Source organism: Jaculus jaculus, chromosome 2 (assembly GCF_020740685.1).
Source record: "Jaculus jaculus isolate mJacJac1 chromosome 2, mJacJac1.mat.Y.cur, whole genome shotgun sequence".
In the NCBI taxonomy this organism is placed as follows: Eukaryota; Metazoa; Chordata; class Mammalia; order Rodentia; family Dipodidae; genus Jaculus; species Jaculus jaculus.
Genome location: NC_059103.1, coordinates 41,556,592 through 41,580,137, shown reverse-complemented (window position 1 = coordinate 41,580,137; position 23,546 = coordinate 41,556,592). Strand labels below are relative to the sequence as shown.

At 50.7% G+C, this 23,546-nt stretch overlaps 1 protein-coding gene across 10 annotated transcripts in view; it reads left to right on the top strand.

Moving 5' to 3' along the window:
* Ctif (cap binding complex dependent translation initiation factor) overlaps window positions 1–23,546 on the top strand; it is a 312,214-nt gene that overhangs the window by 202,147 nt on the left and 86,521 nt on the right. For 8 of the 10 annotated variants that reach the window (XM_045142912.1, XM_045142910.1, XM_045142904.1 and 5 more), the window contains 2 exons: window positions 3,933–4,470; window positions 7,527–7,826. In XM_045142912.1, coding sequence (XP_044998847.1) covers window positions 3,933–4,470; window positions 7,527–7,826 — 838 coding nt within the window. The remainder of the gene's footprint in view (window positions 1–3,932; window positions 4,471–7,526; window positions 7,827–23,546) is intronic. The other 2 variants (XM_045142909.1, XM_004656800.2) reach the window with 1 other exon arrangement.

Here is a 23,546-nt window from a genome sequence, read left to right as displayed (position 1 = left end):
GTAGGCCCATGAATGAACCTGGCATCCTCCCTCATCAGACTGTCACAAGGCACCCATTCCCCCTAGAGTGGTGGCCAAGATCCCAAGTAAGGAGTTGGGATGTTCATCCTTTGGGGGATAAGGAACACCTCTCTATTATCATTATGTTGTATGGAATATGAAATGTCCCTCACAGGCTTATGTGTGGAAAGCTATTTAAGAAGGTTCTAGAAACTTTGGGAGGTGGAGCGTAGTTGGAGAAAGTAGATCACTGGGGACAAGTCTTTGGGGCTCTCTTGTGTGTGACCTCTTCCTGACTCGTCTTGACTTCCTGATCATAAGTGAAAGCGTTCCTCCACCACACACCCCTAACCACCACACTGGCCTGCCCACAACCAAAGCCCTCTGCACTGAGCCCAAGTAAGTTGGCGTCTGCTTCTATTAAACATTTTGTCACAGAGATGCAAAAGTAACCCTCTCTCTCTGTCAGAGGTGGCTGCTTAGAAGCAGACAAAACCAGCTCCAGCCAGCAGGAAGCAGGAGACCTTGCTAATTATGGAAGATGATGTCACAGGGCACCTGGTGGGGAGTCAGAACTTCACCCCACAGTGTGCATGAACACCTCATGGAGAGCTAAGCCCTTTTCCTACCTAGTAGTAACAGGGAGCCCCTGTATGTCAAGGAAGGCCCAGTAGGGAATATGGACTTTCCCCTACTCTGGCTAGTAACAAGACATTAACCGCCTTTCCATAGTGGCCAACCAGAGCCAGGTCAGAGAAGGCTAGCTAACATGGAAACTTGAACCAATGACTACAGAGATAGCTTAGCGGTTAAGGTGCTTGCTTGCAAAGCCTAAGGACCTATGTTTGACTCTTCAGATCCCACTTAAGCCAGGCGCACAAGGTCACACATGCACACAAGGTAGCACATGCATCTGGAGTTTGATCCCAATGGCTGGAGGCCCTGGTGCACCAATTCTCTCTCCCATGCACATTAAAAGAAAAGGCCAGTTAGGCTGGAGAAATGGCTTAGTGGTTAAGGTGCTTGCCTGCAAAGCCAAAGGACCCAGGTTCAATTCCCCAGGACCCACACAAACCATTTGCACAAGGGGCCACATGCATCTGGAGTTCATTTGCAGTGGCTGGAGGCCCTGGCACACCCATTCTCTCTCTCTCTCTCCCTGCCTATTTTACACCCTCCCAAAGAAATAAAGAAAAATTATATATATGTTGGGCTTGCCTCAAAAAAAAGAAAGAAAGTTGAACCAAGTTCAAAATCCCAACACAAAGCCCAATATCAAAGTCTCAGTAGAAAATCACTTGTCATTCCGGATACCAGAAAGATCTCAAGTTGAAAGAAAATAGAAAATAATTAGTACATATCAACATCCAAACATGTTGGTGTACACCTGTAGCCCAACACTCAGGGAGGCCAAGGCAGAATTGAGAGCTCAACACCAGTCTGGCCTACATAGTGAGACCCTTTGTAAATAAATATAATTATGTTCAGTTAGAAAACCCAAAAAAAAAAAAAGGAAAATCCATATTCCATCTCCGAGAGATGATAGCCACTACTTCCAGATTTCCCTACACATATAAGTACTTGGTCTTAGATGACACCATGTCTCCATCAATGAGAGTGAACTCTGGGCTGGAGAGATGGCTTAGTTGTTAAGCACTTGCCTGTGAAGCCTAAGGATCCTGGTTCAAGTCTCGATTCCCCAGGACCCATGTAAGCCAGATGTACAAGGGGGTGCATGCATCTGGAGTTCGTTTGCAGTGGCTGGAGCCCTGGTGTGCCCATTCTCTCTCTCTAGCTGCCTCTTTGTTTGTCGCTCTCAAATAAATAAAAATAAACAAAATTTTTTAAAAGATAAAAAACATTTTTTTAGCCGGGCGTGGTGGCACATGCCTTTAATCCCAGCACTCGGGAGGCAGAAGCAGGAGGACTGCTGTGAGTTGGAGGCCACCCTGAGACTCCATAGTGAATTTCAGGTCAGCCTGGACCAGAGTGAGACCCTGCCTTGGAAAAAAAAAAAAGAGAGAGAGAGAGTGAATTCTGCACATTTTTGACTGCCCCGTTTGCTAGGATGCATATCATTGTGCCTAAGTCCTCACGTACATCTGTGATTATTTCCTTTGAATATCTGCCACAGATGGACTTGCCAAGACCAATGATTTCATACTTTTCAGGCTTTTGAAACAAATTATACAATTTCCCTTCAGATGTATTACACTTATTTCTTTCCTAACACACAGTGTATTGTAAGTTGCCGTTTGTGTAGAAGCAGGAATATAGGTCCGTATCTGTCCCTTGCTTACCCATTTTAATTTTCCTTAAGCTCCACCATTGAGCAAAAAACATTTCAGTGAGAAAATAGATTTTTCCGTTAACTTTTTTTTGGCTTTTTAAAATCTCCTTGTATAGCCCAGATGGACTGTGAGCTCATAGCAATCCTGCTGCCTCTGCTTCCCCTACCTAAATTCTGGGATTACAGGTGTGCACCACCATGCCTTGACCTAATTAACTTAAATAGAAAGTAAAAATGTGGGAAGGAGAGACTGCTCAATGGCTAAGGAGCTTGCTTGCAAAGCCTAATGACCCAGCTTTGATTCCCCAGCACCCATATAAAGTTAGATGCACAAGGTGATACATGCATCGGGAGTTCGTTTGCAGTGGCAAGAAGCCCTGGTGTGCCTATTCTCTTCCTCCCTCTATCTACCTCTTTCTCAGTCTTTCTCTTTCACTCAAATATGTTTTTTTTTTTAAATGCCTGAGGCTGGAGAGATGGCTTAGCAGTTAAGTGCTTGCCTGTGAAGCCTAAGGACCCCAGTTCGAGGCTTGGTTCCCCAGGTCCCACGTTAGCCAGATGCACAAGGGGGCACACGCGTCTGGAGTTCGTTCGCAGTGGCTGGAAGCCCTGGCGCGCCCATTCTCTCTCTCTCCCTCTATCTATCTTTCTCTCTGTGTCTGTCGCTCTCAAATAAATAAAAATTTTTTAAAAAATGCCTGAAACCTGCATTAATGAAACTAATGGTTCAATTTCAGAAGTAATGATTAACAGCTCTTTGGTCACATGATATGCATAGAGGTAGCTACAGTGCAATAATTCACACTATTCTATGCTTTAAAAAAAAAGTCTATGTAACTGTAAAACATTGAATGAAACTATTTTATGCGAACCAGATTTTATCTGGAAGTAGGTAGAATATTTGCTATGTTGTAACTGTTGTATATTCTGGTATTTGAGGTGAGATGGCTGCTCTTTTATTAACAAGACATGAATCATGTCTCAACAAACTTAAATGAATATTTCGGAATAAATTATTGCTATATGTAAAAAAAAAAACTGGCCAGGCGTTGTGGCACACACCTTCAATCCCAGCACTTGGGAGGCAGACGTAGGAGGTGTTCAAGGCCACGCTGAGACTACATAGTGAATTCCAGACCAGCCTAGTCTAGAATGAGACCCTACCTCGGAAAAACCAAAAAAAAAAAAAAGAAAGAAAAGAAAAAGAAAAAAAAAAAAAACTGCCAGAAAGTAAGATGCATTTGACCCAACCCACAATACTCACATTTCCACAGTAGAAATTTATCAAATAGATATTGAAATTGAGTTTCTATAATGATAAACAATCCTTTAAAATAGTTTAGTCTTAAAAATACAATTATATTATGCCAGGCATGGTGGCGCACCCCTTTAATCCCAGCACTTGGGAGGCAGAGGTAGGAGGATCGCCGTGAGTTCGAGGGCAGCCTGAGACTACATAGTGAATTCCAGGTCAGCCTGAGCTAGCGTGAGACCCTACCTTGAGAAAACAAAAACAAAAAGCAATTATATTGTACTGTGGGACCAGGTGATGGCTTCTTGTTCTGGTGTTCAGATGCAGGACCCTCGACCAGTTCGCCTAGTGACCTTCCCTTCTTCTCTGCCTATCTACTTTGGCTTACAGACGACAACAGAGACCTCCAGGGGGGAACAAGCCCCAACAGCATGGTGACCACCAGCCAGGCAGTGCCAAACACAACAGGGACCACCAGAAATCCTACCAGGGGGGCTCAGGACCCCACCCCTCAGGGAGGCCCACCCACCACGGCTACAGCCAGAACCGGCGCTGGCACCACGGCAACACGAAGCACCCACCAGGTGACAAAGGAGAGGCAGGAACCCACCGCAATGCCAAAGAGACCGTGACCATCGACAGCCCCAAACTTGAGGACAGCCCAGGGGAGACTGGGCACGGTGGCCTTGAACCTCCCCGCAGCCCTGACACCCCAACCCCAACCACTTCTGAGAGGCCAACCCCACAGCCCCCAGGGGGGCCAGAGGCCGAAACAAAACGTAAGGACAGTGTTCCCGAGCGCATTGGGGAGCGGCCCAAAATCACCCTACTCCAGTCTTCTAAAGACAGGCTGCGGCGAAGGCTGAAACAAAAGGTACCGGTAGTTGAATTTTCCTTGTTCTCTTGCACCAGGGAGGACAGCCAAGAGGTAGGCGCTTTGGTGGGTGGCCTTGGGGAGGAGTTTGGGCAGAGATGATGGGTTCCTCTGTGTGAGGGGAGGCAGGGGATTCTGTGGTTGCATGAACACACCACACCAGGCCAGCACTGCCATGCCACCTTAAAGCAAGCCCATGGCCAGCTGTGCATGAACCCCTCCGAACATTCTGGCTCTCTTTCCCAAGAGGCCAAGCATGAACATTCGGAATGGAAAAAGGCTGAGGGAGACGTGGGAGGAAAGAGCCCAGGGTGTGTTTTTCTGGGGTCAGAGTCTGAGGGTTGGTGCTGAGGGCATGCATAGACACAGAGGGCTTGTGAAATTTCTCCCAGCAAACATCCCCAGCAGGGGAGAGGGCATAAATTAGCCTCAGCCTTGCCCCTCCTAGCTTCATCCCCTACGCCAGGGAAGGCTGAAGGTGCCCATGGGAGCTTCCCCTCTCATTGCATATAGGTGCTAGCCAGGCTGATGTGACAGGAGAGGGAGCCTTCCCTTTGCTCCCCAGGAGCCTGTCTTTCCTAACCCTGCTCTGCACAGCTTCCACACCTTCGCCAGATTCCCCAAACCACCAGGGAAGGAATAGCACTTCATTGCTGATGGTAGTAAGCCCATTGTACATACTAGGCAAGCACCACCACCCAGCCCCTCCCGGCCTCAACGGTGGAATGAGGTTACCTGCAGAGGAACCAGTCTCAGGAAGCCATCCCCATTGAGCAGGCAGATCCAGTGGGGTCTTCCCTGTGGGAAATCTCAAAGTCTGGGGTCCTTGGCCTCTCTTCCCACTACCTTCTCTCCTTGACCTTTGGCCCAGAGGCTGTCTCATACAGGAGGGGGTGGGCAGTGTTCTTCCCAGATCAATTCTGGAAGCTGAGATCTTGCACCTGTGTCCCCACCTCAAGTACCTCCCCACCCACTCCTCCTCCACCCCACTCACTTCCTGTGGGCCCCTCACGAGCTTCCTAGCTGATGGCCAGCCAATGAGTGGCTCAGCCCAGTGAGCTTCCAAGTGGCCAATGCCACGCCAGGAGGATGGCTCAGTTCTCTAGAGTTTTACCAACCTACCTGCAATGCATTGCCTGGAGTTTAGTCCTCACTCTTAACTGACTGGGTAGATTGTCACCCAAGCTCTCTGAGTCCCAGTTTATTCATCTGTAAAATGGGCACCATACAGAGAAACGAAAACCATCTAGATAAAGACCTTCATGACTAGTTATTCTGTATGCAGACCACTGCAGGGGGTCTGATGGTCCCAGTAGGGTATATGGGGGGCGGTGATGTTCTCAGTACAGTATGCGGAGGCCTTGTATAGATCACGTGGATCATTAGGCACATATGTCAAATTTTGAAAGCTCACTGTAAGTGAACCAAGGTTCACTGAAGGGTAAACATGGGTTTAGGCTGAGTCATTTCTCACTCAGCCAGCTGTACCCTCCCAAAAAAGGACACCCCTTTTGGGGGACAAGTGAGTTTCTAATCCCCTTCCACACCAGAGAGCAAGTCTTCTCTTCTGCCTTCAACACGGGGGGGGGAGGAGGGGTGCGGGGGGGGGGGGTAGTGTATCCATGACAATAGGACTAGCTGAGTGAGGGTGAGCTGGTGGGAGGAGCGGGCCACCCAGGGCACCCCGGTCATGTACAGCTCACTTCTCAAGTGGAAGGACAGCCGCGATACATCTTGACCTCACATGGTAGTGCTCAAGGAAAGTTCTGGATCTCTCCAGCATCACCATGTTACCCCCACCAAGAAATGGAAGCTCAGAGAGGGGACTGCCTTCCCAGTGCACGTAGCCAGAGACAGAGAAGTGGAGAGAAAGCCTCACTACAGCCTCCCAGCCCAGAGCTCCTCACTAGAGAGCAAAGGACAAGTGTGAGGTCTCTCTGTGTGACCCCACCCTGCCCTTCAGCCAATCCCACACCCCAGCCAAGAAATCCTGGACCAGTGCTCCATTGTGTTTGAGTGCATAGTGTGTGGCACAGCCCAGTGCCATTTTCTTCTTTTCTAGATTTTTACCTGTGCCCACCCGGCTCCCATGCCAGCCTGGTCTGTGAAACTTCCTAAGGGATAGTGCTTTAGTCTGAAATGTCCCTGCTAGAAGCACCCGCCCATTTGAACAGCATGTTGGGCGATTTCTTAGTGAGCAGTACTTGTGTGTAGACAGACACCCATCATAGTCTGCACAGGATGCAGAGCCAAGGCTGAGTCCACATGGAACCCTATGCCTGAGAATATTACCCTTGGGCATTTGGAGCCGAGGATGTGGGGTACACAGGCCGACTCTGAGGCCACACCCGGCACCACAGGCATTTTGGATCCTACTCACCTCCCTGGTCTGATCTTTCTCGCCTCTTTGCCTCTTAGACCACATTTCCTGTTTATTATCTTATTTCATTGTTTATAAGCCCCATTAAATCATTGCTTGATTAAGACATGTCATAGACAAAGAGAAAAGCCAGGCTAGAGAGATGACGCAGCAGTTAAGGCACTTGCCTGCAAAGTCTAATGACCCAGGTTCCACTCCCTAGTACCCACGTAAAGCCAGATGCACAAAGTGGCACATGCATCTGGAGTTCATTTGCAGAGGCAAAAGCTTATGATGTGCCCCCCCCATCTGTCTGTCTGTCTGTCTATCTATCTCCTCTCTTTCTCTCTCCCCCCTTGCAAATAAAGAAATAAATAATATATTTTTAAAAGAAAAGCCAGTGTATATGAGAATCCTCAGTGGAGTCTACAGCCACACCACCCTGAACATACCCAATCTCATCTGATCTTGGAAGCTACACAGGGTTGGGTCTGGCTAGTACTTAGATGGGAGAATCCTAGGGAGAAGCTAGAATTCACAATAAATGTCAGTTCAAGATGTATGTCACAGGGGCCAAGAAAAAAAAGCAAAGAACGGGGAGGCTAGCCTGGCGGCTCCCTGGTGGAGGCTAACTAGCATTCCCGCAGCAGATCCTTCTTTCTGAGGTGTAAACCCCCCCCCCCTCCGCTCTGGACCTCACAGAAACCTCAACTTCACTCAGGTGCACTGGATTTGTGTCCCATGTCCCCAGGATGAAGTGACCGTGGAAACCACCAGTCCTCAGCAGAACAAGATGGACAAGCTGATGGAGATCCTGAACAGCATGCGGAACAACAGCAGCGACGTGGACGCCAAGCTCACCACCTTCATGGAGGAGGCCCAGAACTCCACCAACTCCGAGGAGATGCTGGGGGAGATTGTGCGGACCATCTACCAGAAGGCAGTGTCGGATCGCAGCTTCGCCTTCACGGCTGCCAAGCTCTGTGACAAGATGGCGCTCTTCATGGTGGAGGGGACCAAGTTCCGGAGCCTGCTCCTCAACATGCTCCAGGTAACCAGACACCGACAGCTGCCGCGCCACGCCCCTGCCCCTCTGCCGCGGGTTATTACTAGAGAGAGGGCTGCAAGTTCTGACCGCAGTTGAACTTGTCCCAAGTTCTTTCCTCTCTTGCCCAATTAATTATAGAAAATAAGAAGGCGGTCGAGGGGTGAGAGGGGCGAGGGATGAGCGATGAGCGGTCGGATTTGTATGTGTTTGTGGGAGTGCTCCATGGTTACAAAGGACCAATATAATTTTATAGGTGCTTTTGGTTCAACCAGCCTTTCCCTCTTTCTATTTTCATGATAAGAGGTCTGGCTGTTGGCTCTGTGCTTTGACCTCTGCATGTCTGAGCAGTCATGAACTTGCTGCGGACCTCCCCCTCCTCCCCAGGGCCAATCCAGAGAGCTCCATGGCTGTGCACTTGGTGTAGCTGGGACAGAGATGTTTTTGAGCAAAGCCTCAAGGGTCAGGAGGAGGGCAGCCTGTCTTCTGATGCACTGGGGCTCTGGGTACAAGGAAAGAATAATCTAAAATCGTCTTGTTGCTTTTGGCTTCCCTCTCAATATCCCTTCACCTCCAAGAAGCCCATCCCGGTTCTGCTCACTATTTCCCCAAGAAAGCGGCGTCCAATCGTGTTCTTTCAGAGTGGGTGTGGACGAGCACACTCAGACCAAGCCCTTCCACAGAAATACCTGATCTTTTGTTGTGTGTGGCAGTGGGTGAGCTGCCAGCCCCAGAGCTGCTGCCATCAGGGAGATGCAGTTGTGGGGTGTGGGGGCGGGGGGGGTATTGAAGCCATGCCATGCTAGAGGGTCATCCTTGGAAACTGTGGGTTAGGGGAGCCGTCTCTCCTAATGCTCTGTACTATAGAGACTACTTGAAGTGCGAATTGTATTACTGGTCTACCTGGTAAAGCGGTCACCTGCAAGTGGAACGGTATGATGACGTAGCTGAAGAGACCACCTGCAGTAAGTTGGTAGCTAGGGTGACCTTAAAGCGGACAATCCAGGCGACACCACTTCTGAGAGACAAAAGGTTGACGTTCACATTTACAACCGGACCACAGATAGATACCCAGGGCACATGAGCACCCTCCCCTCGACCGCCTGGCTCATGGTTTGCAAGGAGGTCGCTGCCCTGCAGCATGCTGGGCCCCACACTGCCAGTCCACCACTCTTCCTTGTCTCGCTCCCTGCAACCTGAGCTTCCCTCTAGCTCCAGGCTGTGATCAGGTTGCCATTCCTGGATCACCCACACTCCCCTGGTGATGAATTCCCGCATTACCTGAGGGATTTGCACATTGGGCATGTTTCTCTCAGGCCAGAATGTCCTGGGAGCGGGAGAGCATAGAGAGTGACAAACAGGCAAGAGAGACCTGGCTGCCATGCCGCACCAGGCATCAGGGAGTTGGGGACAGGACCGACCTCATACTTGGCTTTGGGGTTTTATTCAAAGAAGAGCCCGGATGGGATAAGAGTACTAGACCATGGATGCCAACTGCAAATCATTCAATCAGCCCCATGGCAGACAGACACACGAGCTACCGACACCCGGGGAGGGTGGGTGGCTGCAGAGCTGCCCAAGATCGGCACTTCTTCCAGTGCCTGTCACAAGAGTGATTTAAGTCAGATTGAAGTCAGTGACGTCCTGTCTGTACCCCTCACCCCTCAGATAGCAGGTCACATGGAAGGAGCATGCTGGGACCCAGCTGGGCAGGCACCGGGGGTGAAAAGCACTGAACCAAATGCTGGCAAAGCAAGTGTCCACCTGATTCCACTTCATAGCCTGGGCCTCTGAAGATCTTGCTGCTAGAAATGAATAGGGGCCTTGGGAAGGGGATACAAGTGACCCCGTGTAAACTTCTCCCATTCCTGTTGCTCCCAGGCCTTGTCCTTGGACGACACAGTCCTGAATACTCTGGTCCTAGCAAACTGCCCTCCCCCCGCACTGGGTCTCAGTGATAGGCCTGATATCAGTGAACTATACCGCCAGCTCCAGAGGAACCCCTCCCGATGCTGACACACCCCCATAGCCTGCTCCTGCCCACTACCACCACGCTGCAGCCAGGCTGAGCCTCCAGCATACCCCAGAGAACAGACCCTGTGCCGTCTCATCTAGAGTTTCCATCTGGAATTCATTTCCCCTCCTGTCTCCAATACCCAACCCTTCACCAGGGCCATTCACACTCAGAGTCAGGCACCACCACCACCCGCCCCCCAAACCTGCTAACACCCTCATTGTGTTTCTGTAGTCGCTCACCCTTCCCTTTGCGTACCTGTCACCCTGTCACCAACTAGGACTAATGGAGCCTCAGGCTGCTGATACTATAAGCAGTCCACAGACAGAGCTTTGTCGTTTGGAAGAAGGAAGGGCACTCCATTCAGTGACCCCAGGAACACAACTGACCAACGCCAGCCCCAGGGGATCAGACTCTGAGAGGCGGTAACCGCTGCTGCTGTATACATCTGTGTCCTGGAGTCTGCCAAGTGCTGGTGCTAAAGGTCCTTGGTGGCTCTGCCCATGCAGACCTGGGCCAGCCGCGGGTCCAGTATAGCAGCCTCTGAGATGGCCCTCTTGTTGGGTGTGGTTGCCACCTCCACACAGGCTCTGACGCACACTGCCAAGGAGCCATTTGTAAAGTGCCCCAAGTGCCCTCTCAGCAGCTGTCTCTGGATGGTGCCCACTCTGCCTCATCATTTTTGCCACTTGAGCATGAGCAGTGGGAGCCAACAGTAGGGGCAAGGGCGGCCTCTGATGTAGTAAATACTCAAGCAGAGGTCCAAAGGCCCCTGCCAAGCTGGGGTACAGCCCCCATGGGGTGTAAAAGGAGATCGCAGGTCCTTTGATTCTTTCCAGCTAGACACTCCATTGCCATGTCAAAGAACCTGGCTTCTCACAAGTCGTGACAGTGCCACAGACCCTTGAGTCTCAGTGGAGCTCTATCACCAATCCCACAGCTCAAAACTAGTCGTATGTTTTTATTTTGTTAGAGAAAGAGGGAGAGAGAGAGAGGGCAGAGAGGGAGAGAATGGGTATGCCAGGACCTCTAGTTACTGCAAACAAACTCCAGATGCATGCACCACCATGTGCGTCTGGCTTACATGGGACCTGGAGAATTGAACCTGGGTCCTTAGGCTTTGCAGGCAAGCTCCTTAACCACTAAGCCATCTTTCCAGCCCAAGTCTTCAATTTTTATATGTAGTCTGGCTCCTTTTAAAATAATATGCTTGTAAATAAAATTCTATTCATTAAGCAGACATTTCTTAAATATGTATTATGTGCTGAGCCCATAGTCTTCATTGGATGATATTTTCAAACTTAATTGCATATGAACTATGTGGGATTTTATTTAAGTACAGATTTGGACACATTAAGTGTGGGGTGGAGCCTGAGATTCTGCATTTCTACCTTTGATGAGGCGTGGTGTGGGGTAGCTGACCAGGGGTCGCACTTTTTGGAAGAATGGCATTGGATGACTGATGGTTTGTAGGTGGCAGATCAGTTTCATAGATAGACAAACAACATACAGCCTTTTATCAGTGTCACTGTCCAGAATAGGCACCCGGCCTGAAGCTCCTGAACTTCAGACACCATGTCTTCTTTAGGTCAGTGACTCTCCACTGCTGTCCACTGGTATCACCTGGAGAGCTAGACTCCTCTCCCAGAACAGCTGGATGAGGCTCTCTAGGGATAGGCCTGGACATCATATTATGAAGAATTCACCAGGGCTGGAAAAGATGGCTTAGTGGTTAAGGTATTTGCTTACAGAGCCAAAGGACCCCAGTTCGATTCCCCAGGCCCCACATAAGCCAGATAGATGCACAAGGTGCACATGCATCTGGAGTTCATTTACAGTGGCTGGAGGCCCTGGCACACCCATTTTCTCTCTCTCTCCGTCTCTCTCAAATAAATAAATAAAATATATTTTTTGGAAAAAAAAAAAAAAAGAATTCACCAGGCCATCCTAAGTGAGCCCTACTGCTAGGGAGATGGCCAGATGCCAGGACTGTCCTACCACTGTCACTTATTAGGCCCTCCTTGTCATACCATGGACCAGTCAAAAACCACCTCCCAGGTGCCTGGCTCATTGCTAAGTGATGTAGAGGCCCTTAACTGGGCTGGTGGGCCCAGAGAGAGGGAGAGAGCTCAGCTGCTAAGACAATGCCTTCACCTCCTCCAACCTCAGTTTCCCCTCTGTGCAGGGAGGCACTTGGGTGCTGCCATCACAGGGACCCTTCCATTCTCATGCTGCCGTCGGTCATTCTGGACTCTTTCCTAACGGAGGAGAGAACCAGCCCCACTCCCCGACTGGCCACCCCTGTCTCTATCCCTGCGTCTCCCCCATTTCTCTTTCTTAGACTTCACTAATTGTGGGTATGGCCATCACGTGTTTTAGGAGAAGGGCCTCCCTTTCACCCACCATTGCCCCGTTGCCGACTGGGCCACCCAGTGAAACTGGCAGGCTATTAGCATTGCGGCTGGGCCCTGGCCGCAGGCTCCCAGCTCCTCCGTGTGTGCCGGGCTCCTGCTAACCAGCTTATGTGCATTGATTGTTTCCACTTCCAGGAGACTGTGGGCTGCCCTGGGCAAAAGTAACCAAAAAGCTCCCTTGATGCTCATCAGGGAGTTGTGGTACAGTGTGGGGGACGAGGGCTCCGGTTTCACAGAGTAAGAATGAGTGTGCCTCTTTTTATGGGCACTTTGGAATGACAGGAATCAGAGGCCTGAGCCCCCTCCACCCAGCACTGCCCTGTCACCGCCCGAGGCCTTCCACTTGGGCTCCAAGAGCGCTCTTTTGCCCAGATCTGCTTGGGTAGTACAGGTTCAAGCCCTCCTCTGTTGAAATGCATGTGCCCTGTTTAGCCAAGAGGTGTCTGCATCTGAGCTATGCAGAGCAAAGTATTATTAGAGCAGGCATCAGTGTGTCTGTAACTGAACCCAGCTCTCCCTAGCAACTGTTGCCAACAACACATCTAACAGAAGGATGTGATACCTTTTTTTGAAAGAAAAAAAAAAAAGTTCATCTGGACGAAGTCATAAACACAGCAGGGCTGTTGTGAAAAGACAACACAAAATCGGAGCTTGGCACTTAACCACGTTTCAAAATAAATTGCTCTCCAACCATACCTTCTCAAAGACAGCCTCTTGCAGAGCTGACCTCGAGCTACAGAATGAGCAGATTCTTATTGGACTTTCGGGTCAGGTCACTATTCAGCATTGTGTTTGGGCTTTTGATGCATAGAAGCTCTGTGGGGCGGCGGCTCTATGGGTTCTCTAGGAATGACTTTAGCTCTAGGAGGGGTGCTTAGATTCTCTGATCTGGCTGTGGCTGCCCTTATCAGCAAATCATAACATTGCCTCAAGTTCCAAAGATGTATTTTCCCCTTCTGGCCCCTTAGAAATGCCTGGTTCTCCCAGTCCCTGCTTATCTCCTGGGCCCCACTTCCCCAGCTTAGGTGGAGGAACTGGGCCATTCTTTTAACTATTCATAAGAGAACGCTGTCCTGCCCGTTGGAAAAAATCTAAAGTCATTCCCTATACCAGAGGTCTGGAGCTCTTTCTCAAGCCTTGTCTTCAGAGGAGGGGAGAGGGGCTGATGTTGCTAAAGTTCTAGGCAGCCCTGAGTTGTAGACTTAGACTCCTTCAGGGCAAGAGTGCTGACTGAGTTAACATGTCCCCAGCATCTAGGACCATGACTGCTGCATTGCAGGCGCTCAGGAAATACCTGAGGAAGGAAGCGATGGAGTCCTGAGTTCCAGGCCCCAGTGTTCTGCTCATAATCGGAGGTGAATCCCAGGGTAGAGATCCCTCCCCAAGTTCACACTTTGGCAAAGTGTCTCAGCAAAGCTACAACCCTGAGGTGGCTGGCTGGGTGCCTAGCTCCCACGCCACTTCCCAAATAGGGTGCAGGGTCAAAAGTTTGGGAAAACCCATCCCACAAGGCTGTGGGTGAAAATTGCAGAACCCGCCCCTGAGTCTTAGGAGGCCCGAGGCTGCCTGGAGAGCACACCATTCTCCACCAGGCTAGTCCTTATCGCCTCAGGGGTTGCTCTTCCTGCACCCTGTCCGTCTGCTTGCCTGCCCCTAGATGCTGCGCAGCCACAGGCAAGCAAGCCCATGCGCACTCCAGGCATATAAACTAATTTTAATGTTGGCCCAGCCAGGCATAGCCAGGGAGAGAAGCACATTGTTCCGAGCATTCCAAAGTCGGAGTACAAGCCCTGGGCCACCTCCACATGCACTCACTCCCCTCAGCAGCTGCTGGAGCCAGGAGGGGTGGGGCACAGGACTAGCGGGCAGTGCCCGCCCTCCTCTACAGGCAGGCTGAGAAGGGTGATCCCTGAGGCCCACAAAGGGTCTCGTTTTCTCAAAACGCCTGGCCTCTGAACACTCCCATCTGGGCACACAGTGAAGGCCAGGCTTGAGAGGGGCACTGCAGAGCTGTACCCATTCCCCCAAGTGGGCACTGGCAGCCCACAGTAGGCTCATCATGTGTGCCACAAGAGACAAGCAGCTACAGGAGCCTGAACCTCTGCAAAGATCCTGTGGCAGGCCAGGGCCCCGACTTGGGGTGCCTCTGGCCGACTCTGCGCCCAGCTTGGTACCCCTGCCAGAGCCAGAGTAGGTCGGAGCTTTGGGCCTTACAGCCAGGAGCCTTATCTACACTTATGCTGGAATAAGCGAACTTTATCTGCCTTGCCCCATCTCATTTCCTCCCTCCAACCATTACTGAGCACCTACTGTGTACCGTATGCTGTGGTAGACCTGGTATATGAATCATCTCAGAAGAATGTTTTGGTTCTCTCATCTCAATTGTAGTCAATGGCGGGGGGGGGGGGAGCGGGTGGACGCCAGCTAGGTCTTAAGTATTGTTCAAGGACGTAGCTGAGGTGTCTCAAAGTATTTAGGTCAAACCTGACTGTCAAATAGGGAGTAGGATGGGGACACAAAGTTTGAGGCACCCTCTGGAACTCTGGGCTCCTCCATGGGACAAAACATATGACAATCTGAACATCAGCACTTTGAGGACTAAGCATGGTGGCACACACCTGTAATCCCAGCACTTGGGAGGTGAAGGAAGAGAACTGTGAGTTTAAGACCAGCCTGGTTCTATAGAACCAAGTCCAGGCCAGCCCGGAAAATAGGGATCAACCCTGTCTCAACAAAACAAAACAAAAAATACATTCTGGTTTTTGCGTCTGAAAATAAGTAGAGGAAAGAAAACCATCTACCAAGCCTTGGTCAGTGCTGCAGGGAGCCTGCCCTGCATCCCGTCCTCAGGAGCCTTGGGTGGGGCTGAGCTAACCACTCTGCAGCCTCCCAGAGACCCTTCCCGCAAAGCCAAGCTCCAGCCTGCTGCCTCGGGATTCCATCCTGTCTGCAGCCTCACAGAGAACTGAGCTTCTGAGTGACTCCCCCCCCCCCCCCGGGCCACAGGAAGCCCAAGTAGATGGTGGGGGTGAGCTTAGACTAGAGAATATTTCCTGTGAAAAGAGGCCGTTGCCATGTATTGGAATATGGGGTGGCTTAGGCTTGGTGGGAATGGGTCTTGGGGTCTTGTGAATGCAGTCAGCTGGGCGCTCTGGGACAAACAGGCTGCTCCCTGCAGCCCTGTGTCACTACATGGGACTCTGCTCTAGGAAAGCACAGCCCAGGTCCTGGGATCCCAGGGTGGTGGCATGGATACCTATGGCCTCCCTGCCGGGCTGGAGTATTTAAACCCATCTCTGTACCCACTTTGTGCTCTGGAAGGCCCTCTGGACTTGGTAGAGACTGCATAGATGAGTCAGTATATCTGTATCTGCAGCCCCCCAGCTCAGACTCCAGCTCACCCACCATGGCCAGCCCCATTGGTGTCTAAGTGTGGGGGGTGGGGGGAGACAAACAGGAGCTCTGAGACTCTCTAGCCAAAGCTCACCCTTTGTCTCTGTCTCAGGGTATTGTCTCCCCCTCATTCAGATTCAGTTTGGGACAGTGAAGGAAGGTGGTGGGTACTTGTAAAATACTGATCTTAGGAGAGAACTGGAAATTGATAGGTGCCCCTTCCAGGAAGCCTTCCCTGGTCTCCCAGCCCCAGAACCACCACCCCTGTCAACTCTTTAATACTGGATATGTTGAAGCCTTTTTTTTTAAGAGAGAGAGTGAGTCAATATGTAGTACATACTGGTGTTGGATTCATAATCCTGCTTCTATCTCCCAAGTACTGGGATTATAGACCATGTGCCGAGCTTTGTGTTTAAGCTTTTTTTTTTTTTTTTTTTTTTTTTTAGGTAGGGTCTCACTCTAGCCCAGACTGACCTGGAATTCATTAGGGTCTCAGGGTGGCCTTGAACTCATGATGATCCTCCTACCTCTGCCTCCCGAGTGCTGGGATTAAAGGCGTGCGCCACCACACCCGGTTTAAGCTTTATTTGAAGCTTGTGTTCCCAGATATCTTGGGGACACTGAATGTGTCCACATCTTCTTATGTCCTACCCCAACCAGCGCATTGTTAGTTCCAGGAGCTTGTATTAAGTGGAACAAAAGGAGCCTGATATAGGCAAGATGGGTCAGTGCCCAAATGACCACCGCAAAAGAGGACACATGGTGTCCTGCTTCTCCTGTCTCTGAGCCCAGGGAGCTTTCCCTGGTCAGGGACTATTTCACCATCATCTGTGTCCCTGGCCAGGCTGTATCCCTTCCCTACATGCCCCCAGTTCCTAAACCCCCACCCCCACCCCCTGTCCTGGGTCCCATTTTCCCTGCTAAATCCCCTGAGAGAACTTGGCCAGAAATGTCCCTGCCTGAGGCAGCCATGCTGAGGCAAGCCCCACAGATAAGTAGGTTATCAGAGAAGGCCAGCTCGGGTGTCCCAGGCCCCAGAGGGTCACCCCTGGCTGGCTGGCAGTTCACCCCCAGCACCTCCTCCTCCTCTCCCCTCACAGAGCCAGGCAGGCAGGAGACAGCACATTCCCTCCCACCACTAGCCCCAGCCGCCACTGGGAATCTGAGCTATGCTAAGCGACTCCAGATCAGCGCATCACAGCCCTGCCTGGGCACCACCACCCCAGACAGGGCGCCTCTACCTGCTGGGCTGTCGCTGGAAAGCCGGCACCACCAGCCAGTGGAAAAAAAATCTCCCAGCGGGTTATGTAACTGCTCCTCAGCCTGGCCCTGGCTCCCCACCAAGGCTCCTGGCCACCACTGCTTCCCTTCCCCCACCCGGTCCCCCACCACCAAGGGAGATCCACACCCAGAAAAGAAGGGTCCCTCTTTCAAAAGGAAACAAAAGCTGCCCAGGCCCTCCTCTGGATCCAGCCTGGGCCAGGCCCAAGGAGACTGAAAGTGCCTGAGGGTCTGGGAGGCCCAGGCAAGCTGGAGGAGGGATCCTGATTAAGGGGTCAAGGGGCCAAGGGACCAGTCCCAGCAGAGGAGCATGGTTATAAAGGAGAGAAGGAAGACAGCTGTGTTCTTATAATTTTTTTTTTGTTGTTATTGTTTTTGTTTCTGTTTTTAGCACTTTAAAAAATTGTAATCACAGGGCTGGAGAGATAGCTTAGCAGTTAAGACACTTGCCTGTGAAGCCTAAGGACCCAGGTTTGATTCTCCAGTACCCACATAAACCAAATGCACAAGGTAGCACATGCATCTAGATAGAGTTTGTTTGCAATGGGGCTAGAGGCCCTGATACTCCCATTCTCTCCACCACCACCTCCAGTCTCTCTGCCTTTCTCTCTCTCTCTCAAATAAATAAATAAAAATTTTAAAAATATTATAATCACAGCCCACATAGAATAGACTTTAACCTTTTTTTGTTTGTTTGATTTTCAAGGCAGGGTTTTGTTGTAGCCCAGGCTGACCTGGAATTCACTATGTAGTTCCAGGGTGGCCTTGAACTCACAGCGATCCTTCTACCTCTGCCTCCCAAGTGCTGAGATTAAAGGCATGTGACACAATGCCCAGCTATACTTTAATCATTTTGTTTGTTTGTTTGTTTGGTTGGTTGGTTGGTTTTTGAGGTAAGGTCTCACTCTAGCTCAGGCTGATCTGGATTTCACTATGTAGTATCAGGGTGGCCTCAAACTCATGGTGATCCTCTTAATCCCAAATGCTGGGATTAAAGGCCTGCGCCACCATACCCAGATCTATTTTAACTTTTTTTTTTTTTTTTTTTTGGTTTTTTGAGGTAGGGTCTCACTCTGGTCCAGGCTGACCTGGAATTCGCTAGGGAGTCTCAGGGTGGCCTCGAAGTCACGGCAATCCTCCTACCTCTGCCTCCCAAGTGCTGGGATTGAAGGCGTGCACTACCACGCCCGGCTATTTTTCTCAATTTCTATTAACATCTTCCATGATTATAAAACAAATATTCCACGGTAATTCCCTTCCTCCTCCCACTTTCCCCTTTGAAACTCCATTCTCCATCATATCCCCTCCCCATCGCAATCAGTCTCTCCTTTATTTTGATGTCATGATCTTTTCCTCCTCTTATGATGGTCTTGTGTAGGTAGTGTCAGGCACTGTGAGGTCATGGATATCTAGTCCATTTTGTGTCTTGGGGGAGCACGTTGTAAGAAGTCCTACCCTTCCTTTGGTTCTTACATTCTTTCCGCCACCTCTTCTGCATTAGACCCTGAGCCTTAGAAGGTGTGATTGAGATGTTACTCAGTACTCCGGTCACTCATACCATATTTTTATGTCTGTCTTATTTCACTTAGCACAATGGTTTTAAGGTTCACACATATGCATATGTCAAGTTGTCCTTTTCATGGCTGAATAAATACTCTGTTGTATGTATATACCACTTTCTTTTCATCTCTCAACAAACACATGGGGTGTTTCCACCTTCTGGCTTTTGTGACCAATATCGCAATGAAGCTTGGATGAGCAAGAAGCTGAATTCCCAGTTTGATTCTTTGGGATTCATACCTGGGAGTAGAATTGCTGGATCATGTGGACATTTTATATTTAACTTTTTTTTCATTTTTATTTACTATTTATTTGAGAGGTGAGAGAACAAGAAACAAGAGAATATGAATAGGTGCAACAGGGCCTCTAGCCACTGCAAACAAACTCCAGAAACAAGCAGCCCTTTGTGCATCTGGCTTTACATGGATCCTGGGGAAATGAACTGGGGCCATCAGGCTTTGTAAGCACACTCCTTTAACTGCTGAGCCATCTCCCCAGCCTTATGTTTAAGTTTCTGAGGGAGTGCTAAACTGTTTTCTGGATATGTGTGCTTAATGGAGAAAATATAATTAATATATAAAGATATGGCATAAGTGAGGGACTCTGAGAATGCTGCCTGGGAGAGGCAAAAGGATTTGGACTACGTAGGACCCAGGGAGCCACTGTGGACTATTGAGCTATAAAGTTCCAGGATTCATTAAAAATCATAGACTAGGGCTGGAGAGATGACTTAGCGGTTAAGGCACTTGCCTGCAAAACCAAAGGACCCAGGTTTGACTCCCCAGAACTCACATAAGCCGGATGTACAAGGGGACACACACATCTAGAGTTCATTTGCAATGGCTGGAGGCCCTGGTGCGCCCATTCTCTCTCTCTATCTGCCTATTTCTGTATCTCTCTCTATCTCTATCTCATAAATAAATAAATAATTTTTTTAAATCATAGGCTAGAGTAGAACTGAAGGAGGTCTTATAGATGATCTAGTCTAACCCACACACATTATAGATGAGAGTCCAGTAGCCCAGGGAATTAAGGAGGTTCACGTTTTGGAAAGCTGGGGAACATGACTGTGAGATGGGTTGTAGGACATTACCCTTAGTGATGGCATACTTTGGAGAACCAGGAGTTTTAAATGGCCATGGCTGCTGTTTACGTGAAAAGCACATATGCAGTCCTGGAACCTCCTCCCCAAGGTGTTAGCTGCATGGCAGGCCTCCCTCTCCACACCCCTCCGGAGCCTGCTTCTTGGCCCTGGAACATGGAACATACTCTATGTTCTGCTACCGTGAGCCAGAAGCCGGAAGCTGGGCTTACCCACCATAGAGCCAGCAGTCCGATTGTCGGAGGTGGCGCTTTGTTTCCTCTCCTTCAGCAAGAGCCACACTAGGCTCTGAAGGCTTTTAGATGGACAGGCCAGTCCTTCGAGAAGCCTGTGTTCTAGCGTGGGCTCTGAGCACACAGCCCACTTGCAAGATGATCAGAGACCTAACACTTCCTACTGCGGCTGCTGCCTGCCTGTGCGCATGCTTCTCCTGTCATTCCAAACCTACGCAACATACATGGCCGAGTTCTGGCTACCTGGCCATCCAGGAGTGAATGAGTGGGTGGGTGGGCGGGTGAGGCCAGGGTGCAGGGGCACAGGGGACTCAGAAGAGGAAACAGAACATCTTCCCACAGGCAGCCAGAAGGCCACCCAGGTTTCAAGGTCACTGCTTAAAAAAAAAAAAAAAAACTATCTGAGCCCAGGGAAGCCAGGTTCTGTGTCCTAGATAAATGAGAGCCCCTTTGTATAGACAGAACCCTCCCCAGCACCTCCAGACAGCCACTAGGAGGTCAGGGGCCCAGCAGGTGCCAGAGTGCTGGGTGGGGTAGGGTGACATCTGTGCCTGGGTGACTCCTGTGCAGACAGAAACCAGTGTCATGTTTCCTCCTACCTGGACTCACCTGCTGGCCCGCCTCCTTGTCCTGAGGAGCAGGTAACATGCTTCTAGGAAGCAAGGCCACGGGCATGGAATCTTCTGAGGTCACCTAGCACCGTCCAGTTTGAAACACAGAGATAGCCATGCTTAGGCGGAAACAGTCCCCTCCTGGGATGGCCGCCAGCCTCTCCTTCCTGAGGAAGCCTCTTGCTCCTTCAAATCACTCCATCTTTGACAGGGCCCAACTGGGACCAAGTGTCTTCCAGAGGATCCGTGGACACATCCAGATCACACACCTTGTGAAGAGAGAAGGCATGTGGGCTACCATGCCATCCCTGAGTCTTGGGAGGATTGTAGATTTTAGGCCAGCTTGGGCTACATAGTGAGACCCTGCCTCAAGAAACAAGGAAACAATCCCAGCACTTGGAAGGTAGAGGTAGGAACATCACTGGGAGTTCAAGGCCACCCTGAGAACACAGAGTAAATTCCAGGTCAGTCTCGACTAAAGACTAGAGTGAAACCCTACCTCAAAAAAATCAAAAATAAATAAATAGATAAAATAAAATACCCCCCCAAAATATATATAACAAAAAAGGCTAATTTATTGGAGGAATATCTCAAAAGTGAGCTTAGAAGCAGAGTCCCCTGTAGTTCGGCTTGCTAGGCCACAGTCATGTCCTTCTGATGAACTACTTACAACCTGGAGGCAAGAGAGGTGGCTGGAGCAGCCAGGTGTCAGCCACCTCCCCCTGGCCCTGGTGTGGAGCCCAGATTCAGGCAGCTCTCCTCTTGCTCTTCAGTTAAGTGGGTTATATAATGTCTGTCTCCTGCACCTGCTTCCTGCATTGACCACCTTGCTGAAAAGCCACTCTGATCCCTGTCATTTGGTCTGTGTCCTCCAAAGTCTCCCCCTCCAGGGGAGACCTCTTAAACTCCCAATAGCAGCTTTTCCCTGGTCCCTACAGGCGTTACAGTCCAGGGGCTTGGGGTTCATTTTCTCTGCCAATTGAGGAATTAAGAGGCAGGAAGGTACTTTAAAAAAATAAAAGTTTATCCAAGTGTGGTGGCACATGCCTTTAATCCCAGCTCTTGGGAGGCAGAGGGAGGATCGCCGTGAGTTCAAGGCTACCCTGAGACTACATAGCAAATTCCAGGTCAGCTTGAGCTAGAGTGACTTTACCTCAAAAAACCAACAAATAAATAAGGCTTATTTTAGAGTAAGAGGGGAAGAAAGCAAGCTCCTTGGTGCGGGGTGGGGGGGGAGCTTCCAGAGTTGGAAAAACCCACAGTTTCCATGGGAACTGAACTTTTATTGAATGGGCAAGCCTGTCCTTCCTATCTTCTCATGGCCGTGGGAAGCAGTTGTAGATGCCCATGGGACTTGAGGCTGGGATCCAGCCATAGGAGAGCTCTCAGAGAGTCCAGGCCAGAGCTCTGAGCAGGGCCCGGGTACACTTCAGCCTCTCCACCTGCGCATGAGCGCAGAAAGCCAGCTCCACTATGAGCAGCGTCATGTATTGGGGGGGGGGTCGGCTTAAGGGTGGGGGAGGAGAGGCTTTCTGGAGGTGACAGCACATAAGAGGCAGAAGAAAATGGGAGCCAGAGCCCAAAGCTAAGGCTGGGGAGGAGCCCCTAAGGGAAGCGTACACCAGGGGAGGTCAGTGAGGTCCTGTGGCCAGGCTGGCTAAGGGTGTCTAGCTAGTGTCAATAAGGGGCTAGGGTGGGGGGGACACCCAGCCAGGCTGTGACCCCAGGTCACAGTAACCACACTAGCCTGTTCATTCTGCTGGCGCCAGCTGCCCACAATTTCAGGCCAAGGCTGTATTTTAATCCAAACTCAGACTTCTACCTCTAGAGTGGAGAGCATCCTGCTAGCCTAGGGCCTGGGGCAGTATCAGCAGGAGGCAGAGCAGGCTGCTGTATCTGCAACCCAGGCCAGCCTGGGAACTCCAAACCCCCGGGCTTTCCCAGGCAGGTAGTGTGGCAACAGGAGCCTGGCATCCTGCCAGACAGGTTCACCAAGAAACTCGCTTTTACCTCTCCTCCTGTGGGGAAACCCTTCCCTCCCCAAAGAAACATAGCATCTGACCTTCCAGAGGCTCTAAGGAAACCAGACTAGAAGTCTAAAGTCAGCCCCTTGCCTTCCCCTCTTGCCCCCTACCCCACACCAGCCTCAGTGTCCCTATGAGAAAATGAATACCCAGATGAGATCCGGTGACAGGCACCTAGACTTCTGTCCATCACCCCTGGAGCCTGGAATGTGTGAAGGTCAATTAGAGGTCAGGGTTTAGAGTTGGAGGAGGAGATGGGGCTTCCTGGGGTGCACTGGGCAGATGTACCAGAGGTCATTAATGGTTCCGCAATGGAGGAAGTGCCCTGGGCTCCAAGAGGTGAGGTTCTGGGTCCGCCCCGCCTGTCTGGAATGAGATGGTCTCAGCCAATCCTACCCATAAAATAAGGGCATGGTTTCAAAGAACAATTTTGGCTTTCAGTTCTCTTCCAAAGCAGACAGGAGAGTAAACCAGAGAACAGAGGTCCCCGTCCCTACTCTCCCCATCTGGTTGGGGGCCTGCAGTCCTGGCCACTCCTCCTCTCCCTACTCTCCAGCCTTTGGCTCTGGCCACCTGTGGGTGGCTTGGCCCCTGCTTTCTCTAGGGGCGGCCCTGCAAAACGAGCAGAGCGGCCTGCAGGGGGCGCCAGCACTCAAGACCAGCTTCACCTGCCTGCAGCTACTTCCAGCACGTGGACACCCTGGGGGTTGTCCCGCAGGGAAACTTTTAGCCTTGTGATGGTGACTCTACCACCAGGCTGCCTTCTTGGGTGCAATTTCCAAACCCTCTGGAGTCCCAGGCTGGAATCCAGAACCCTCAGGCCCGGGAATGGATTGGCAACTCCCAGCAAGGGCCCCACCCAGTGGGTGGGGGTTGGCCTCCAGGGCAGGTCAACATTGTGTGCTGCCCCATTTATACCCCTGGCTCCTAGAGGCCACAGATAGGCTGCAGAGGTCTCAGGAAGCCTAGGTAGAGAATGAAATGAGGGCTGTTGTTCCCCAGGGACTAAGGAGTTTATGTCAGCCCCAGGGTGTGTGTGTGGGGGGGGGGGTTGAGCTCCCCTAGGAACCGAAGCAGCGCTCAGCCCCTGGAGG